The sequence below is a fragment of the Gracilinanus agilis genome, chromosome 4 (assembly GCF_016433145.1).
Source record: "Gracilinanus agilis isolate LMUSP501 chromosome 4, AgileGrace, whole genome shotgun sequence".
Lineage (NCBI taxonomy): Eukaryota > Metazoa > Chordata > Mammalia > Didelphimorphia > Didelphidae > Gracilinanus > Gracilinanus agilis.
The window spans coordinates 275,480,975-275,499,834 of NC_058133.1; the positions used below are offsets into that span (position 1 = coordinate 275,480,975).

The 18,860-nt window shown below is 41.8% G+C and overlaps 1 protein-coding gene across 1 annotated transcript in view; it reads left to right on the forward strand.

Moving 5' to 3' along the window:
* Window positions 1-14,855, forward strand: part of BICRAL (BICRA like chromatin remodeling complex associated protein) — a 31,042-nt gene extending 16,187 nt beyond the window's left edge. The window contains exons 8-11 of the mRNA XM_044674628.1: window positions 1,025-1,170; window positions 2,728-2,822; window positions 4,711-4,813; window positions 11,572-14,855. Of these exons, the coding sequence (XP_044530563.1) occupies window positions 1,025-1,170; window positions 2,728-2,822; window positions 4,711-4,813; window positions 11,572-12,368 (1,141 nt within the window). The 3' untranslated portion in view covers window positions 12,369-14,855. The remainder of the gene's footprint in view (window positions 1-1,024; window positions 1,171-2,727; window positions 2,823-4,710; window positions 4,814-11,571) is intronic.
* The last annotated feature ends 4,005 nt before the right edge of the window (window positions 14,856-18,860 follow it).

The window sequence follows — 18,860 nt, forward strand, 5'->3', positions numbered from 1 at the left end:
CACAGAGACATCTTAAACTTAACATGTCCCTAACAAAACTCACTATCTTTTCCCCAAACTCCCCTATCTCCCCTTTCAAGCTTTCTTATTTTTTTAAGACCTCACCATTCTTTGATTCTCCTAGACTTGTAACCTTGTTAGTGCTTCAACTCTTAATTCTTCCTTAGCCCATGATTTGAACTAGTTACCAAATCTTTCATTTCTGCCTCCTCTGTCCCCTTCTCTTCATTCAGACTGCCACCACTTTAATTCTAGTTTGTGGCCCCTCTTACCTAGACTTTTACAATGATCTGCCTCAGACTTCTCTTCTCTTAATTCATCATCCAAATAGCTGCCAAAAGGATTTGCCTCAAACACTTGTCTGATGATATCACTCCCCTATTAATCAATAATCTCTGTCGACTTTCTTCTAGAATGAAAATGAAATTCCTTACTTTAGCTTTTGAAGCCCTTTCCATCCTGGCCTCAGCCTGTCTTTCTAGCCTCATCCTGTATTACTCTCCTCTCATTCTATGATCAAGCAAAACTGGACTGCAACTCGTTCTCACCACATGGTTCTGTACTTCTGGGCCATCTCTCCTCGTGCCTGGGAATTCTCCCTCCTCAAAGGACACACAGGGCATGCTTAGGCACTGCCTTCTACACTAAGCCTTTCCTGGTCCCCTGAAACGCTAGTGCCCCCCTTCCTGCTGAACTTTTTAGCTATACTTATTTGGATGCGTGCTGTTTTCCACAGTAGAGATCCTTTGGCTTGGTTTGGTTTTTCTGGCTTTGAATCCCCAGCACCTATCCCCAGCAGTGCCCGGAACTTAGTAGGTGCTTAATAAGTGCTTGTTGGTTGATTGGTTACACATCGTAGCAATTGGAGGAGAACAACCTCTCCCTCTCCTATTAGAAAAAACTACTGAGAAATCTCGTGTCATTTATGTACTGTTGTTATTCCTGCCTATTCATATGTAAATGTGATTGTGCTTAGGTTTCTCAAAATAGTTCTGTGTTAATATTGGAAATTTATCTCTTAAAGTATTCTCCAGCAGTTACAAAAGGATCAAGCCCATGCTGTGACGCCAGATAAAAGCCAGTTCAGGTCACTAAATGATGCGGTCCAGAGACTCCTTTCTTATCATGTGTGTCAGGGATCCCTGCCAACTGAAGAGGATTTGAAGAAAGGTAAATAGGCCTGCAGCCTGAGAAAGCTCAATCAATGCCTGAGGCCAAGAGAATTTCTGAGAGGTTGAGGGAGGAGTTTCATGATGCAAATAAGAGGGCCTTATTGTCATTTCCTTTTCAATTGTCCCAGCTCTGGTGCTCACTTGCTGCCTATGAGCAGCAGGAGGAGAGTGGTTAGCATCCATGGTAGTAAGAAACCTCTGGTATTTGGGAAGTGCCTCTTCATGTTGTTCTCTTCCAAGACCATCCACTAAAAAATGTCACTTTTGCGGGCACATTCCTGGGCAGTCCATCAAAAGCATTAATTAAGCACCTGCCTGCAGGTTTGGCTTGACTTGGCATTGTGCAAAAACAACATCAACTAACCTAGTGCCCTTGGTCTTGGGTAACATCTACTCTTGGCTGTTTTTCGACACTTTAGATGTTTAAAGCCCCAGAGAAATAACCTGGGGTCACAAAGCCAGTCAAGCAAATCATTGAGCCAGAAGTAGAACTTGGACCTTCTAGTACAGCATTATCAGCTTGGTAGCTAGCAGAGGATGCCAGGGTGGCTTCTCCGTCCCAGCCCAGGCCTCACCATTTGAGCTTGCATCCCCATCCTTGGTCCTGACACTCCTACCATGCAGATCCTCTCCATCACGAACACACTTCCAGAGCCCCTTCCAGAGCCTGGACAACCCTTTCTCCCCTGCTGCTTTTATTCTCCTGCCTAGTGCCCCTGCTCCTTGTCCCTTCTGCCTCTGCTGCTGTACTGCCTAAGGCAGGCAGAATACAATGGAAAGACTACTGTCTCTGGAGCAAGAGACCATGGGTTCAAATCCCATGCTCTTATAATCTGTGGGGCTTTGAGTAAGCCAGTCAGTCTCTTTGGGCCTTAGTTTCCTCATATATAAAATTAAGGGTTTGAACTAGATGACCTCTGAGCTTACCCACAACTCTAGATCTGTGATTCTGTGATCCTGTGAACTAGGAAGGGGTCAGGACTAGGACCAGGTGGTAAAAAGGGAAATATGAAAGGAAGTAAGAGAGAAGATTAGGATTGTGGAAAACAGATAAAGGAGGAAAGGCAGAACTACAAAACTGAAACCCTGAAGATACAACCCACAGGTGTGAGAGGAAGGGGGAGGGAGAGAGGGAGGGAGGAAAGAAAGAAGCATCCCAGCATTTAGGAAGCACCTGCTAGGAGCAAGTCACTGTGCTTAGCACTTATAGGTGTATTCTCATTTTGTCCTCAAAACCACCCTGGGTAGTAGATGCTGGTATTATTCCCATTTGACAGTTGAGGAAACTGAGGCAAACAGAGGTTAAGTGACTTGCCCAGGGTTACACAACTATTAAGATCTGAATTCAGATCTGAACTCAGCTCTTCCTGTCTACAGGCCCAGCTGCTTCATGAAAGCACCCTCATTATTGAAGGAAGTACTGTGACTTTGACATCTACATCTGGAAAATGAGGAAATTGGGCTAGATGACCTCCATGTCATAGAGTTCCATTACAGCACTAAGTCGGTTATTCTGTTAAGGAAGTGATAACTTCTGTCTTCTCTCTCTCTTCAGTGGACAGTGAATTTGAATCCGTTGCCACTCAGCTACTCAAAAGGACCCAGGCTATGCTTAACAAATACAGATGTCTGCTTATAGAAGATGCCATGGTAAGATACCAAGTAGATTTGGGTTTTAGAAACACACTGCATGTCATGCAGCTGCTTTAGAGATGAGTAAACCCAGGAGGCTGTGTGTTTTTCAGAACATGATTTTTCAACTCAGAAATTAAGAGATAGATGTTAGCTTTTTTTAAACTTTATTGATGCCTTCTGTTTTTACACCACCATAATTTCCTGATAAGCCCCTTCCTTTCCTTTGAACATTCCCTTGTAACAAAAAAAAAATCAGTTAATTAAAACCAGCTGATACAGCAGCTATATCTGACAGCTTTTGCAACATTTTGTACCCATAGTCTCCTGCCTCCTTTCCAAGAGGAGGGAGATAATTCCTCGCACAGATGAAATCCTGGAGATCTTCTGAGAAAGACTGCAGGTACAGACTATAGTGCATTGGATAGAAGTTTTTAAAAAGGAATAGAGGAAATATGGAAATGACCAATGCCAAAATTAGTTCTTAAATACTAGTTAACTAGAAGAGAACAAAAGATAACTTGGGAAAAGAAAGAAAAACCAAATCCATTTTGTGAATTCAAGCTATAAATTATTTTGTGATGATGTAACATCCAAAAAGATACAATCTTTTTACATTACTATTATTAGCAAAGTTCTTAAGCCAATGAGGAAGAGCTCTCAACAGTGCTAAATCAACTATTTAAAGTTGTGAGAGAATTTGGTTTTGGTTTTTACTTTGAATAGCTTTCAGTGAAGCAAAACTGATCATGTTGGAAGAAGTATTTAAAAATTGTAAGAAGCTGTATCAGTTTTGTTGAACTGTTCTCAGATTATCTTAATTTAGATAAGTCATGAAATAATCTGTTAAAGGGAGAACAATTTATACAATAACAGTATTGTAAAGACAACTTTGAAAGACTTAAGAACACTGATGAACACAAAGAAATCAACCACACAGTTCCAGAGGCCTCATGATGAAACTTGCTGCCCACCTCCTGATAGAAAAGGTGATGGACTCAGAGTTCAGATTGAAGCACAGCTTTTTGGGGATATGGTTAATGTGGGAATTTATTTTTCCTTGATTATATATATATATATATATATATATANTCTCAACAGTGCTAAATCAACTATTTAAAGTTGTGAGAGAATTTGGTTTTGGTTTTTACTTTGAATAGCTTTCAGTGAAGCAAAACTGATCATGTTGGAAGAAGTATTTAAAAATTGTAAGAAGCTGTATCAGTTTTGTTGAACTGTTCTCAGATTATCTTAATTTAGATAAGTCATGAAATAATCTGTTAAAGGGAGAACAATTTATACAATAACAGTATTGTAAAGACAACTTTGAAAGACTTAAGAACACTGATGAACACAAAGAAATCAACCACACAGTTCCAGAGGCCTCATGATGAAACTTGCTGCCCACCTCCTGATAGAAAAGGTGATGGACTCAGAGTTCAGATTGAAGCACAGCTTTTTGGGGATATGGTTAATGTGGGAATTTATTTTTCCTTGATTATATATATATATATATATATATATATATATTTGTAACAGGTTTCATTTTTATTGCTTTCTTGAGGGATCAGGGAGGAGAACGAGGGAGAAAGAGAATTTGGAAATGCAAATAATATAAAATTGAATTAAAAAAAACACAACTTGCTCATCTCAGAACAAAAAAATAAAAAGAAATTATCTGTTAAATAAGGACCACAATTCTAACTTCTCTTTTGTTGAATTCAGTTAAAATTCACTGCAAGGAATTTCTGAACAAATTGTCACAGAAGATGGAGTTAAAGAAGCAACAGGAAACTAGAAACTAAATCTTCATTTTTGATTCCACCCTTTTGGCTTTGAAGACCCACTGACATGTTTAGAACTGATTTTAAAAGTGTTTAAAATGATTTTGCTCTTTGTTTCTCAGCGGATAAATCCTTCTGCCGAGATGGTGATGATTGACAGGATGTTTAATCAAGAAGAAAGAGCTTCTCTGTCCCGAGATAAGCGCCTGGCCCTTGTAGATCCCGGTAAGCAATAGCTGAACTTATGTTTAAGTTTATGAAATCTGAGTGTGAAGGATGAATATTGTTGAAGAAAATATAAGAAAAAAACCCCAGCCCTCTGCTCAGGTGCCCTGAAAGGCTCTATTTGGATTCTATAGAACCTAAATTTCATTTCAGAATGCTGTGTTTGGCCTTTGCAATTAAATTATTTCTATTTGAGTTTAGCATTCTTCTTAGCCACCCTCAACTGCTAGACTAGCCCAAAGACTAGTTAAGAAACAAAGCCCGGTAGAGCCCTCCTTTTTTCCTTAACATTTCATTGTCATGTGCACAAATTTTTAGTTTGTGCTCTTGCAATCTTTTAGACTGGATTAAATTTCCTGTCTTAGAAAAGGAAAAAAATAACGATGGAACAATCCTTCACTCCCCATGTTGAGGCATGTTAGTTACTTAGTTAGTTAAAGCAATCATGGAGGAGGCAGTAGAATGAAAAGAGTACTGATTAGAGCCCAAGGCCTTGGATTCAAATCACACCTTTGTCAATTTGGGTAAGTCACATAAACATCCTAGCCACAAGACATTTCCTCATCTCCAAATCAAAAGTTGTGTCAGAAATATTGGAGTTCTTTTCTGCTCTAGTTCTGTGATGCTGTCCTTAGCCCATCCCCATCTTCCATACTTGAGGATAAACCTCCCTACCTGAACTTTACCTGGTTTTGAGGTATCTCACCTTCGTGTATACTGTGCTCTAACTTGGCAATAAACTTGTCAGTAAAAGTGTGAGGGCCAGAACTGGACTCGGGACTCCAGGTGTGGCCTGAAAGTGTCACAGAGAAAGAGTAGAATTTCCCTAATGTTGGAAACTCTGATTTGGTCTTTGTCCCTTGGAGGAGCTATGATTTTTTGTCAATGAGGGTACTCCCATCACCAGTGAAGTCGGTAAGCCTTTGGTGGCTGCAAATAGTTTCCAACATCTCCTGTGACCAAAAACCATTTCTCTGCACAGTCTGGTGATGGACCTCTTCAAACTTAGCTAGAGAGATCCCTGATCAGAGCATAATCTGTCCCCTGGTGTTGGACAGAGCATAACTCTGACTAGAGCCTCATGGTGTTCTCTCAGAGCCAGAGCCCTGCCTCAGAACTGACTCAAGCTCAAGTGGACCCGTGATCTCCTTGATGTGGGGATTCCCTCCAACAGTGTAGATCATAATCTGTCCTTGCCTTGTTCTGTGCTCCTGCCTATATCCCCAAGAAGTCCCAGCCAGGAGGTCCACACAGTCTGCCCAGTGAACCCCACTTCCTTCTTTGGTTGTGGTAAGGACACCAACCGGGCACTCAGACTATCAAACACTCATCCTTGTGCTTGCTGCAGCCCCTTTTCTTTGATGGCAACCTTCATTCCTCTACTCCTTTGTAATGTCTTGTTTGTGATGTGTTGCAACCTACTCACAGCCACCACGTACTTGTCCCTTTGGATGGTGGTGTTCAGTCACATGCACTTCATAAATTCAGTTCGTTGGTGACTCAGAAAAGTTTGACCTACCTATCCACTCAGGAAAAACCAAGTGGAGAAAGAAAGCCTAGCACCTACGGTATGATGTGCAGTTGGATGCTACGACCTGTAGTGTTTGTTCATCACTATAGATTCCCTTGGACAGAAACTGCAAATGGACCAGTAGAATTGAATAGGAAGAGGAGAGAAAATCAGATTGCCTTCAGGAAATTGCAAAGTTTTTTTTTAAGGATCCTAAGCTTCTTCCTGAAACAAAAGCCTGCTTTTTAAAAATACTATTAATTTTTAAATGTAAATTTAAGAATATTAAAACATTAATTTTAATAATGCCAACATTATCCTGGTGGTGTTGTAGAATTGGGAATCATTGAATACTGTTGTCTTCAGGCTGACCTCAATCCATTAATCACCACTCTTTGGGCCTATGGGAATCAGTTGAGCCAATTCCAGAACCACCTAACTGTACTCTCATCTGGTGCATAACTCCATTTTAAAAAAAGAAACTTGCCAAAATTCAGCTATGTCTATGGAATTCTTCTGACCTGCCAGTAAAAGAAATGAAATTATATGGAGAATTATGTAATTATGTGAGAATGGTATGATTTATTCTTACTAAAAAGAAAAGAAAAGAAAGACAGTCAGAGGGTGGTCAGTAGTTAGAGTGGAGGAGAGAGATATTTCAGGCCTGAGGGACAGGCCAAGAGATGGTGTGTCTGGTTTGTGAAAGAGTCAGGAAGCCAGTGTCACTGGATCAAAGTGTACATGGTAGGTATAAGAAGACTGGAAAGGTAGGAGGGGGCTAGGTTATGAAGAGCATTTTGCATTTGCTTCTGGGGCTAACATGGCCAGAGCTGTGCTTTAGGGAAATCACTTTGGTGACTGAACAGAGACTATATTAGAGTGAGGCATATAGACTGGAGGCAGCCAGAGCCACCAGGCAGCTCCTGCAGTAATCCAGGTGTGAGGTGATGAGGGCTTGTGCTAGAGTGCTGGCAGTGTTAGATGAGAGAAGGAGCTGGACACAAGAGATGTTACAAAGGTGAAAGCGGCAGGCCTTGGCCACAGCCTGGATATGGGGATGTGGGGGTGAGAGTGAGGAGTCCAGGATGGCTGTAAGGTACAAGTCCAAAGGACTGGAAAGAAGGTGATGCCCTCTACAGTAATAGGGAAGGAGGAGGGCTGGGGAAGGGTTTAGGGGGAAAGATAATGAATTCTCTTTTGGACATAGTTGAGTTTAAGATGTCTCCTAGACATCCAGTTTGAAGTGCCTGAAAGGTAGTTGGAGGTGTGAGACTGGACACCAACAGAGAGATTGGGACACAAGAGAAATAGTAATTAAATCCATAGGAGCTGATGAGAGATCCCCAGGAGATGTGGGAGAGAGAGAGAGAGAGAGAGAGAGAGAGAGAGAGAGAGAGAGAAGAAGACGACTCAGGACAGTTATGATCTGGATGAAGAACCAGCCAAGGAGCCAGAGAAGGAGCTGTCAGATAGGCAGGAGGAAAACCAGGAGGGAGTGATCAGCTGTGTAGGAGGATGCAGAGAGGCCAAGGAAAATGAGAACTGAGAAAAGGCCATAGGATTTGGCAATTAAGAGATCATCAGTTTCTTTGGAGAGAACAGTGATAAGGTAGAGACAACACTGCAAGGGGTCAAGAGGAGAGTGATAAGAGAGTGGAGGCATCAGTGGTAGATGGCATTGTCATTCTTTCTGTGTTGTTTTTGTCTCTGCTTTTCTGTATGTCAACCTTGTAGTGGCTATTTTAGCATATCATTATGGGCAGTTTTCTTAATCCCCTTCCATTTTTAGTCTAGAACTCTTTTCAGATACGCACAACTCCAGGCAAATAATTTGTTTTCTCTTTCTCTTCCCTCCTTCTGTCTGTCTGTTTTCCTGTCTCTTCCCTATCCAGTAGCCTATAATTCTTATTAAGCCATGGTTCAGAACAAATCCTCTCAGATATGAAAAGCCACATGATAATGAGGAAAGAGTGGATGAATTTTAGAGACCTGAGTTCAGCTTCTATGTCAGACACTTATTAGTTCTGTAACCATGGGCAAGTCAGTTAACCCTTGATCGGTTACTTAAATATTCTCTTTCCCATGTCATCTTTTTTATTGGTGCCTTTTGTTTTCATTTAATCAACAAATATTTATTGAGCACATATCATGGTAAAAACATTACACTTGTCTAGTACCCTAAAACTTCAAAAGTGTGTCTGTGAATTTTTGAACACACAAGTGAAGAAGCAATATGTCATGTAGAAGACCACCTGTCTTATGGTTGGAAGCCAGGGCTCACATCCCAGTGTTCTCCTACCCGGTAGCATATTCTCATTTCACCTCTGCACAATAAGAGAGTGAGTTAACTCTAAAACGCACTGGATCTTTTTTAAAAACTCTTATCTTCTGCCTTAGAGTTGATATTAAGTATTGGTTCCAGGACAGAAGAGTGGTAAGGGCTAAGCATTTCAGGGTAAGGGACTTGCACAGAGTCACACAGGAAGTATCTGAGGCCAAATTTGAAACCAGGACCTCCTATTTCTAGGCCTGGTTATCTACTGAGCTCTCTAACTGCCCACAGGATGCCTTCTATTTTCACGTAAGGCATTCCAGATCTGCCCACTCTCCCTATCCCTCTAATCCAAGCTTCTGAAAAGCAACTCTTGTTACAGAGGGGGGAAAAAACCAATAGTTAAGCTAAATCAAACAAAACATTGCCTCATTGACCTTGAGAGCTTATATGACTTTTCACACCTATATTTCAGCCCTTCTAGCAAGAGAAATGAGGTACATTTGCTTCTCTGGGCACAAATTGGTTCTTGTCATAATCACACACTCTTCAGCTTTGTTTTATAGTTATTTACATTGTAGTAGGCATTGTGTAGATTTTCTTATCTGTCTTAGTTCACTCTGCATCTATTTGCATTGTCTTCCTGTGGTTTCCTAAATTCCTCATAATTTGTCATATCTTGTGGCACAATAATATGCTACTATGTTCATATATTCGAGATTTATTTAGCTATTCCCCAATGATGGGCACCCCCTTTTTTCCCAGTTTTCTGCTGCCACAAAAAGTGCTGCTGTATTTTTATTATATGTGAGGTCTTTCTGTCTTCGGCCTTGTGGCATATGTCCAGACAGATCTCTGTTCAAAGAATATAAAGAGTTTGGCAATTGATGGCCTCATTATACCCTCTTTACTTGTTGAAACAACATTGTCTGTCCTCTATGGTCTTGCTTACAATTCTTGCTGGTGCCTTCCCACCCACAACTTTCTTCTAAAAGGAGGCTTTTTGTGTCGACTCAGCCCCATTCAGTAGGCAGCAGATTTTGGCAAGCAGCCACCTGCAGCAAGGCCATCTGAAGAATCCCAACCTGTAGCCGTAACTTCTGTGGCATTTTTGTTTCTTCTCCAGCTTTTCTTTGTTCCTCAGACGTAGACTTCTTGCCCCTCAAGTCTTTGCTGTGCTCCCCTTTCCCCAGCTTCACTCTGACTGCCTGAGCCTTCTTGTCTTTTTATCCTATTATTTGAGTACTCTGTATGAGGAGCTGCATGCTTACTATCATTTCTAGAGAAGGGGGGATGCATTCCCCAAAGCTGCTCCTGTATACCTCAAGGTGAGCAGCATGATATCATGAAAAGAATGTTGGGCTTCGAGTCCAAGGATCAGGTTTGAGTCAAGGGCTGCCACCTCCTGGCTGTGTGATCTCTACCAAGGCATTTAACCTCAAGCTGTGCCTCAGCTTCCTTGTCTATAAAATGGAGATGACATTGTTTATAATAACCTGTCACCTAGGTCTGTGTTAGTCATTCTTGTCAAGGGTGTGCCCCTTTAGATCTGGCAAGCCAAGACTAAGGCAGTGTGGCTTCATGGTCTAGTGGTCACCCATCCTGGCTCTGCAACTGGACAGTCATAAGGTCTCAGGGTCTCTGGCACTCTCTGAGATTACAGTGGAGTAGAGAAAGTTTCTTCCCTATACTAGAAAATGAATGAATGAATGAGCGTTAAGCACCTAACGTGTATAGCTGGACTCAACTTGGGTTTCAGCCCTACCACCAATACTTAGTAGCTGTGCAACCCTAGGCAAGTCCCTTTACCTCTTTGTACTTCCATTCTCTCTTTTGTAAAATGAGGGGATTGGCCTCTACACGTGCCCCTTTAGCTCCAAATGTGTGATCCTAGCCTTCAAATGAAGCACTGGGTATAGGAATAGCTAAAGTAACATTATCCTGCAATAACTCATTTCAGTTGTGGAACATAACACATCACAGAATTCCACTGCTGGTGAGATGGCAAGGTTTGGTGATCCTTAGTCTACCACAGTCAGGCAGATAGTAAGGGAAGTGAAAAAAGAGTTACAAAGAAAAAACAATGCACATAAACTTGGTTTGTTTTTTAATTTTATGGATTTTATCGTGGATCTTTTCAGCTTTCTCCTAACTCCAACAATTAACTTTTTTTTCCTAACTTCTCGTTGCAATGCTCCTGCAGGCCTTGTGACCTTTGTTCAAGTTCAATTCAGCCATCCTATGGATTTTTTTTTCAGCTTTGCTCTGTCTAGCTAATGCTGCTCCATGCCTTCCATCCTATTTTCCTGCCCTTCCCAAGATGAGAGCATTTTTGTGACCTTGCTGACCACTTTTTATTCCCAACAAAGCATGACTAGATTTGCTATTGTCTGTGTGAGCAGATTTTCTGAGGTTCCATCCCTTTTTTTCAGAAAAAGTGGCTTTTCTTCATGGCTTAATGCAAGCTTCTTGTTCTTTGTAAGGGGAAAAAACAACCCAGGCCTGATGCCTGTTGTCTAATGTGAATGTTTTCAAACTATTTCCCAAAGAAAGTGGGGAAAGGGAGGAGGAGGGTAAAAATGAAAACAAACAAAAAAAAACCAACAAAAAAAAACAGCTGAAAGACCAGAGTTAGGGAGGGCTTCGGCCCTGTATGGCCCTTATATCTTTAAGCTACCACATTCCAAGAGAAGTTCAAGCCTCCAAGCTGGTGCTTACCTAAACCTGATGGGTTTGCCCTGGCTGGTTTATAGGAAGCCTTTTGTAGACATCTAGCTTCTGGAGAATCCCAGTATGCTGACGAGACCCTCTCAAAGAATGAGGAGTAATGTGGTTGATAAAAGTCTGATATGTGTTCACCCTATTCATCTTGCCCATTCAGGTTCTGTTCATGTGGCTCCTCCTGTCTTGTCCATTCACTAAATGTCTTTCATACACAAAAGCTGTAGACTCAGGTATGTTTTTTCCTACTTCCAGATGGTTATCAGGCCGATTTCTGTTGTTCCTCCAAACAACTAGATAAAGCCACAGAAGAGATCCATTTTGGCAGGAGTGACCAGCATGGTGGCAAAGCATCAAGCTCTCTGAACCTGGCAGCGGCCGCCAAGGTCCAAAGCAGAGACCGAGCCAAACTAGGTGTGGCAGAACCAGCAAATCCTGACCAGCCTCATATAGTGCCTAACCACATTATGGTCTCCCCAGGAGGAAATAGTTCTAAAAAAACAGAATGCCTTGGCAAAAGCCTGAAGTTTGACAAGGCAGGTACAGTCCAGTTTGGGGGCACAGCTGAAGAGAAGGTAGTCAGGAAAGACTCCGCCAGGGGGAGTGAATGCTCTCCAGGCTCCGAGGGGCCCCTGAAAACCTCAACCAGACTAGATCATGGTATGGACAGCCAACGATCAAGTAACACTGTTGAACCTCACTCAGAGGGGACATGTAACAATTCCCTTCAAGACAAAACCCTGAGGAATTCTCCAAAGAATGAGGTTCTACACACAGATATCATGAAAGGGTCGGGTGAGCCCCAACCAGATCTCCAACTCAGTAAGAGTTTAGAAACAACATTCAAAAACATCTTGGAACTCAAAAAATCTGGGAGGCACCTCCAAACTGATATGGCCGGCAGCGGTTCCATCGAGTTAGATTTCCCCAACTTTTCCCCTATGGCATCGCCAGAAAATTGCCTGGAAAGGTTCATGCCGGACCCCAGTGAAGGTGGTGTAGAAACTGACTCCATTTTAGAAGCAGCTGTAAATAGTATCCTCGAGTGTTAATAGAAACAGTCCCCTGGGCAAATTAACGTTCTCTCCTAGCAAGAACGAATGGAAAGCATCCCCTAACTCCAGCCAGCCTGATCTTTCATCACAGGTCACCCTTTTAAACTCAATCCTGTTCTGTGTTTGAGAGCAATACTTGTCGTGGTTACAGGGAGATAACCAGTAAAGCTCATCTTTGTTAGAAAGCAGTCTCATAGGCCCTACACATCTCAAGTGTCAGGATAGTGCTTATGGCCGGTTTTTTTGTTTTGTTTTATTTTAAAAGAAGAAAAAACACTGTAACTCAATGAGATCACAGTCCACTAGGCCCGAAGTAAAATGCTGACAATCACACATCATATGAAAAAAATACTTATAAAAAAAAATCAAACAAGACCAATAGAAGCTGCTTTTGTTTTTAGTCCCATCCATATCTCTGTTTGAGTTCTTTGCTTTTCGGGGGGGTAGAGAAAGGGAAACCCTACAACCTCACTCCCAGAGGCCCTCTTGAAGCAGTAGATTTCTGGCTGAGAATCCCTGAGCTTTGTGGGAAAAAAGTCTGCGCAGGAGCAGCAGGGCATTGCAGGGCTCCCTCCGTCATCGTCGTCGTCGTCGTCGTCGTCGTCATCATCATCCAGCGCTTTTCTAGGGTGCCTGGAACAAAACTTCCTGCTTCATGGTATGTCTGTAGCTGGTGAATTTCATCTAAGTTGCACTCTGTCACGATAGCATGATTTGACTGAATAATGTGAGGCTAAGTAGACTGAAAAATCTTAAGTGCAAAGTGTACAGGGGAGGGAGGCCATGATAGAGCCATGAATATTATATATGTGTATATATATAAATGCATATATATGTTAACTATTGAGAAAAAAGTTTTGCATTTTATAATTGGATATAACCTAAATCTTTATGATGTGGTATGTTTTTGTTTGAGTTTTTTTTATTTTGTTTTTAAAACCAACCCTATCCCTATCCCCCTCCAAGTGTCAAAATGCACTTTCATTTGAAAACAGTGTTATAATTTTTTAGTTTATATTTTGAGGGGACTTTAGCCTTGTTTATGATTGTTGCTGTCAAAAATTACTGGTTGCCCCTAGTAGCAATTACAATTACCAAAACACAAACAGACCAAAGTGAACCAGCTCAATCCACTGTTGAAAGATCTAAAAAATAAGTAATTCCCAGTTATAGAGCCAAAGGATGCCCTTTGATGGTTTGTATTGGCCAGTGTTCATGTTGATGATGATAAGACTCTTCTTGCTTTATTTATTTATTTTCTTCTTCTAGCTTGTTCATTTTTCTCATTTCCCTTCCCCAGAGCATGCCACTTTTGTTATTTTTGTCTTTGATGCTGTTGTACCTATCAGTTTTTCAACTGTTGCTGAAACAGCTGTATGAAAAAATGCTCACATATATATAATATAAACACATACACGCATATATGTATATATGCTTGTTCAGAACCGGAGACCTTTCATGATGACAGCAGTGTGCTCTCCCTCTTCTCTCTCTCCTCTTTCTTTCCTTCCTAATGACTGTTGTTTTCTCTCTTTACATGCGCATCCTCTAGCCTTCGCTTTATCATTTGTTGCCAAGATCCCAGACCTGCCCTCTGTTCTCACTAGGGCAGAGGCAGCCCATTATTCTCCTACTGGGCATTTATCATTTAGAGTGACCTGAAAGAGAAAGGAGGGCCTCTGACCATGTTAAAAGCGCTGCAGCCCGTACTTCATGGAAGAGAGTAACTGCTTCTCTCCTCTTACCTTCTCTTCTCCTCCACTTTAACTAGCCTGTGATAAAGGTAGTGGTCCTCATAGACTCAATGGGCCATTCTCCCCCTGCCCCCCAGCCCCGCTACATAACCAGAAATCGGAAGATCTAGGTTGTTTAGGGATTGCCATTTTTTAATCATTTGTGCCAATATCCAGGATGTGAATTGTCACAGCTCAACATTCCCCAGACCTCACCAATGTAACATATTAGACTGAGTTGGTATATTGCCAGTTTGAAATTTCTGTTTGGGCACCATTCTCTTAAGATCCCCCTCTCACATCACCTCACTCCAAGCCTCCAACTTCTCCAACTCCTCTTCGGAATTAGGCTACCTTCGTTTCCAGCAGGACTCTTAATGATGAGCTGGCATATCAGACTCCACTCTTTACTGTGGGGCCCCTCTATAGAAGCCAGTAAAGTAGGCTTGCCAAAAGTTCCTAGGAATCAGTAGCATTCTTAGAGTTAAGCCTTCTTATGGGACTCTATACCCATGAACCACTTTCCTTCTTCTCTTAATCACAACCCCCATGCCACCCTGACCCCAGCTGCTCCATATTTTTTCTTTTATAGGGTTTAAGAGCCCTAATATTTGTCTAGCAGATGGAGAGCTTAATTTACCAAAATGAAACTTGTAAATTTTTGTGTCCTATGTGTAAGTTTACTTTTTATGGACGATGGATTCCTGATAATGACGAAGATTACAAAGTGTATTTTACTCTTGTCGGATTAGGTTACACACACACACACACACACACACACACACACACACACACACACACACCCTCACACTATACATTCACACAAACCCTACACACTATACACACACACACATACACACACCCTCACACTATACATTCACACACACATATGCGCACATATCACTCAGCCCTCATGTGTTGAACACCCTCTGGAACAGGTTAAATGAAACCTGCCTTGGATGGCTAACGTTGAGTTGTTCAGGTTCATTAATCTAACCTAAGTTTTAAGATTACTTGTATTCCGTAACAGAAATCATTTTCTTTTTGTTGTTGTTGTTGTTGTGGAAAATGTGAATTTGTTATTAAGCATTTGATTTTCAATGTCCCTTAAGTACTGCCTAAAGTTAAAGCAAATTTTGAACTGGCAATTACGAAAAAAAAAATACTTTAACACTGAAGAATTTAGTACAATTTGTTAGATTAGGGAGGCCTTACAGACTGACTTGACTTCAAGAGGATGTATCACTTATTGTCAGTGTGGTATGGACTTTATTTGCTTAAATACCTTCATTTGTATAGTATGTCTCACTTGAAATTGCTTTGTATACATTTTGTAAAAATATTTATAAAATGTTTTGTAAAAAAAAAGTATAACAAATTGCAGTTTATTTTGTTATGTTGGATAAATACTGTTAAAAGAAACCAGTCAGTAACTATATTGTTAATCCATGGTTAGGAAATGTTTAGTTGGAGATTACAAAAATGAACCAACCATTGCAATACAGCCAAAGATTTGGGAAAATGTGTAACTGTGATTGTCTTGATTTTATAAATGAGAAATGAGAATGGCTATGTTTCCCCCTCAGCCTGCTTCTCTCCCATTCTTGCTCCCTCAAAAAAGTGTTCACTGGGAACAGGAGCTCTGTTTTACCACATCATTATCATCGGCAAGAGAGAGGACAAAGTGTTCTAGGTAAAACTTCCTAAAAGGAAGAGAACCTGGTTATTGTTAGGAAGCTTCGCTCTGAGCAGCTCGGACCCTAACCCGAACAATTCTGTCCCCTGCAGACAGACTACTGCTCTTAATTAAGTATGGCTGACGAAGGTTTATAAAAGTTCTTCCCAGTGAGTCTGTTGAAGGCAAGGAGTGCCGAATGTCATTATCATAACTGAGGGAATCAAGTGTCATGCTTATCCCGTGCTGACAGTCCTTGGTGGAACCAGGTCTCTGGCTGCCACAGTTCGTGGGGATGGGGAGGTCATTAACCAGGGATAACCGGGGAAGAAAGAGAACTGTCTGGTGAAAATGGAACATGGGAATCATTAGGACATTCTTCCCATCATTAAGCTGGTTTTGTTCAGTTCAACAGTTCAGCAAATAGAATGAGCCCACAAGGAGAAAGGTAAAGGAAAAGAGGGTGGAACTCTCTTCATTCACTGACCAAATGAAAACAAGGGCCCAGTGGATTTCATTCTGGATGCATGTTTGGTTGGAACACACTAAGAAATGCTTGTCATCTGATTTACAATCAGCCCCGGGTCACTTTGCATATATCCCCCAAGACACCCACCCTATCTCACATTTACGGGGCAGTGTACTGTTGACTTTGGCTGAATTTTTCCTAGAAGTCCAGAAATGAAAAGTTAAATATTTTCTCTAATTTAGTTGATTACTACTCACCCCTTCCACATACACACATACTTAAAATAACCTGAAGAAACTAAGAGTTTGCAGACGATTATTAGTACATGACAAACAGGAATTTGATCCAGACCCCTGGCTATAGAGCAATTGTGTTTTTTGTTGTTGTTGTTGTTGTTTTTTAAACCCTGACCTTCTCTCTTAGAATCAATACTATATCCCTCACTAATCTGTATTGCAAGGGGCTGGCCACCCAGTCTGTTTGCTCTCACTAAGTCACCTACTACTATGCCTCTCCTCTTATTATTTGAAGTAGTGCACCCTATATTGGACACAGCCAATGAGGCAGAAGCTATCACGTGGGAATCTGTGATTGAAGTTACCTTATCTGTGGGGCTCTGAGGGAAAGGGCCAAACCTTGATTTCTCAACCTTATCTAGAGATTTGCCCTAGGCTTGTCACCCCTAAAGACGTGTGTGTGTGTGTGTGTGTGTGTGTGTGTGTGTGTGTGTGTGTGTGTGTGTGTGTGTGTGATGTTGCCAGGAAAAGTAGGAGGCCGAATGGGCCCAGGCTGGGGACTTGATGCTTTTAACTTTGGGATAGTTATGTTTTTTTTTAAACCCTGTTTTGTTTTGTTCTAAACCCTTACCTACTGGATTAGTGTCATTTCTAAGACAGAATTGCGGCAAGGGCTAGGCAGACGGAGTTAAGTGACTTGCCCAGAGTCACACAGCTAGGGCATGTCTAGATCGAAACACTGGTCTTCCCAACTCCTGGCCTGGCACTCTATCCACTGTGCTATCTAGCTGCCCCTGAATCCGTTTTTTAAATTCTCCAGGACCTGAAGACCAAAAGCTGGATTGTGGAACTAGCCAGCAATTACCCAGTGTAGTGAATGCAGTAAAAGGGGAAGAGAGTTAAGACTTGGAGTCAGAAGGCCTACATTCAAATCCTGGAGCTTCCACTTAGCTGTGTGTTTTGGGAGACAACACTTAGCCTCCCATAGGGCCAGTTTCCTCATCTGTGAAACTATCAATCTGAGCTCTAAATGTTATGAAATCATGAATGACATGGGGAGGAGGAGGAGAAACTGACTTCAGAAGTGCCTCAGACTGGGTCAGGAAGATGGATCCAGTCCAACCCGTGTCAGCACCAGGACTTCCTCTGCCAGACTTTAGCGTCTTTAGCCTGGCCTTGTTCCAAACCAGCAAAATGATCTCTCTGGTGATAACAGGACCACTTGAATATTCATTTACAGATGGAGGGCACTTGGGGAACTGGATCACAGGAGAGAAGAGAATGGACCATGGCGGAATCTTCTTGGACAGCCACTCCGGAGTGAGCTGCTCCCCTATGTCCCCACACCAGGGCCCTTGACACCATTTCCAAAAAAAGAATCTCTGGAATTATGTAAGTCACTGGGTATATATAATTCAGTTTGCATAAATATTTCAAGAACTCATCGATTGCATAAAGCAACCTATACCTGTGATATAAATGACATGCTCTCAAATTTCTCTAATAGGAGGTTTTAACCTTCTTAATAGTTACCTTTGGTACAACAAAATCTGAAAAGAGAAAGGGCCCCCCAGCAATGAGATGCCAGGTGGGCAGATGGCCAGGCTAGCAGCTTAGCAAGGTCATCAGGGGAGAAGAGGACTGAACTGGGACTCTGGAGACCCGAGTTTTAGAGTAATTTCTGCCACTTGCCTGGCTATCATTTAACTTTACTAAGGCTATTTCCCCACCTGCAAAATGGGATAAAAAAAAAAAAAGTCTAAGTGCACAGATGCCCTCTATCCCTCGGGATTTTTATCAAGTAAGATTTTATTTTATTTTATTTTTTAAACCCTTACCTTCCGTCTTAGAATCAATACTGTGCATTGGCTCCAAGGCAGAAGAGTGGTGAGGGGTAAGCAATGGGGGTTAAGTGACTTGCCCAGGTTCACACAGCTGGGAAGTGTCTGAGGCCAGACCCGAACCTAGGACCTCACGTCTCTAGGCCTGGCTCTCAATCTACTGAGCCACCTAGCTGCCCCCCTCAAGTGAGATTTTAGATGTGAAAGAGGAATGAAAAGGCTGAAGTGCTGGCTGAGGTTACCCCTGGAATAATTCAGAGCTAGCAGTTTTGGTTTTTTTCTCGGGTCTCCCTGCACTTTTTACCAAAAAACAACCAAACAACTCTGGCACATATTACCAGAATAGTTTCCAGCTCCCTTCCCATGTCCACAGATCATAAATTTGGAGCTAAAAGGAACCTCAGGAGTTATCCAGAACAGAGTCACCATTTTATAATGAGTAGCCAGTACCAAGCAGGTTGTGACTTGCAAGGGATACACAGCCAAGATTCAAACCCAGGTCCTCCAAAACCAGCACCATTATATCTTGGTCATT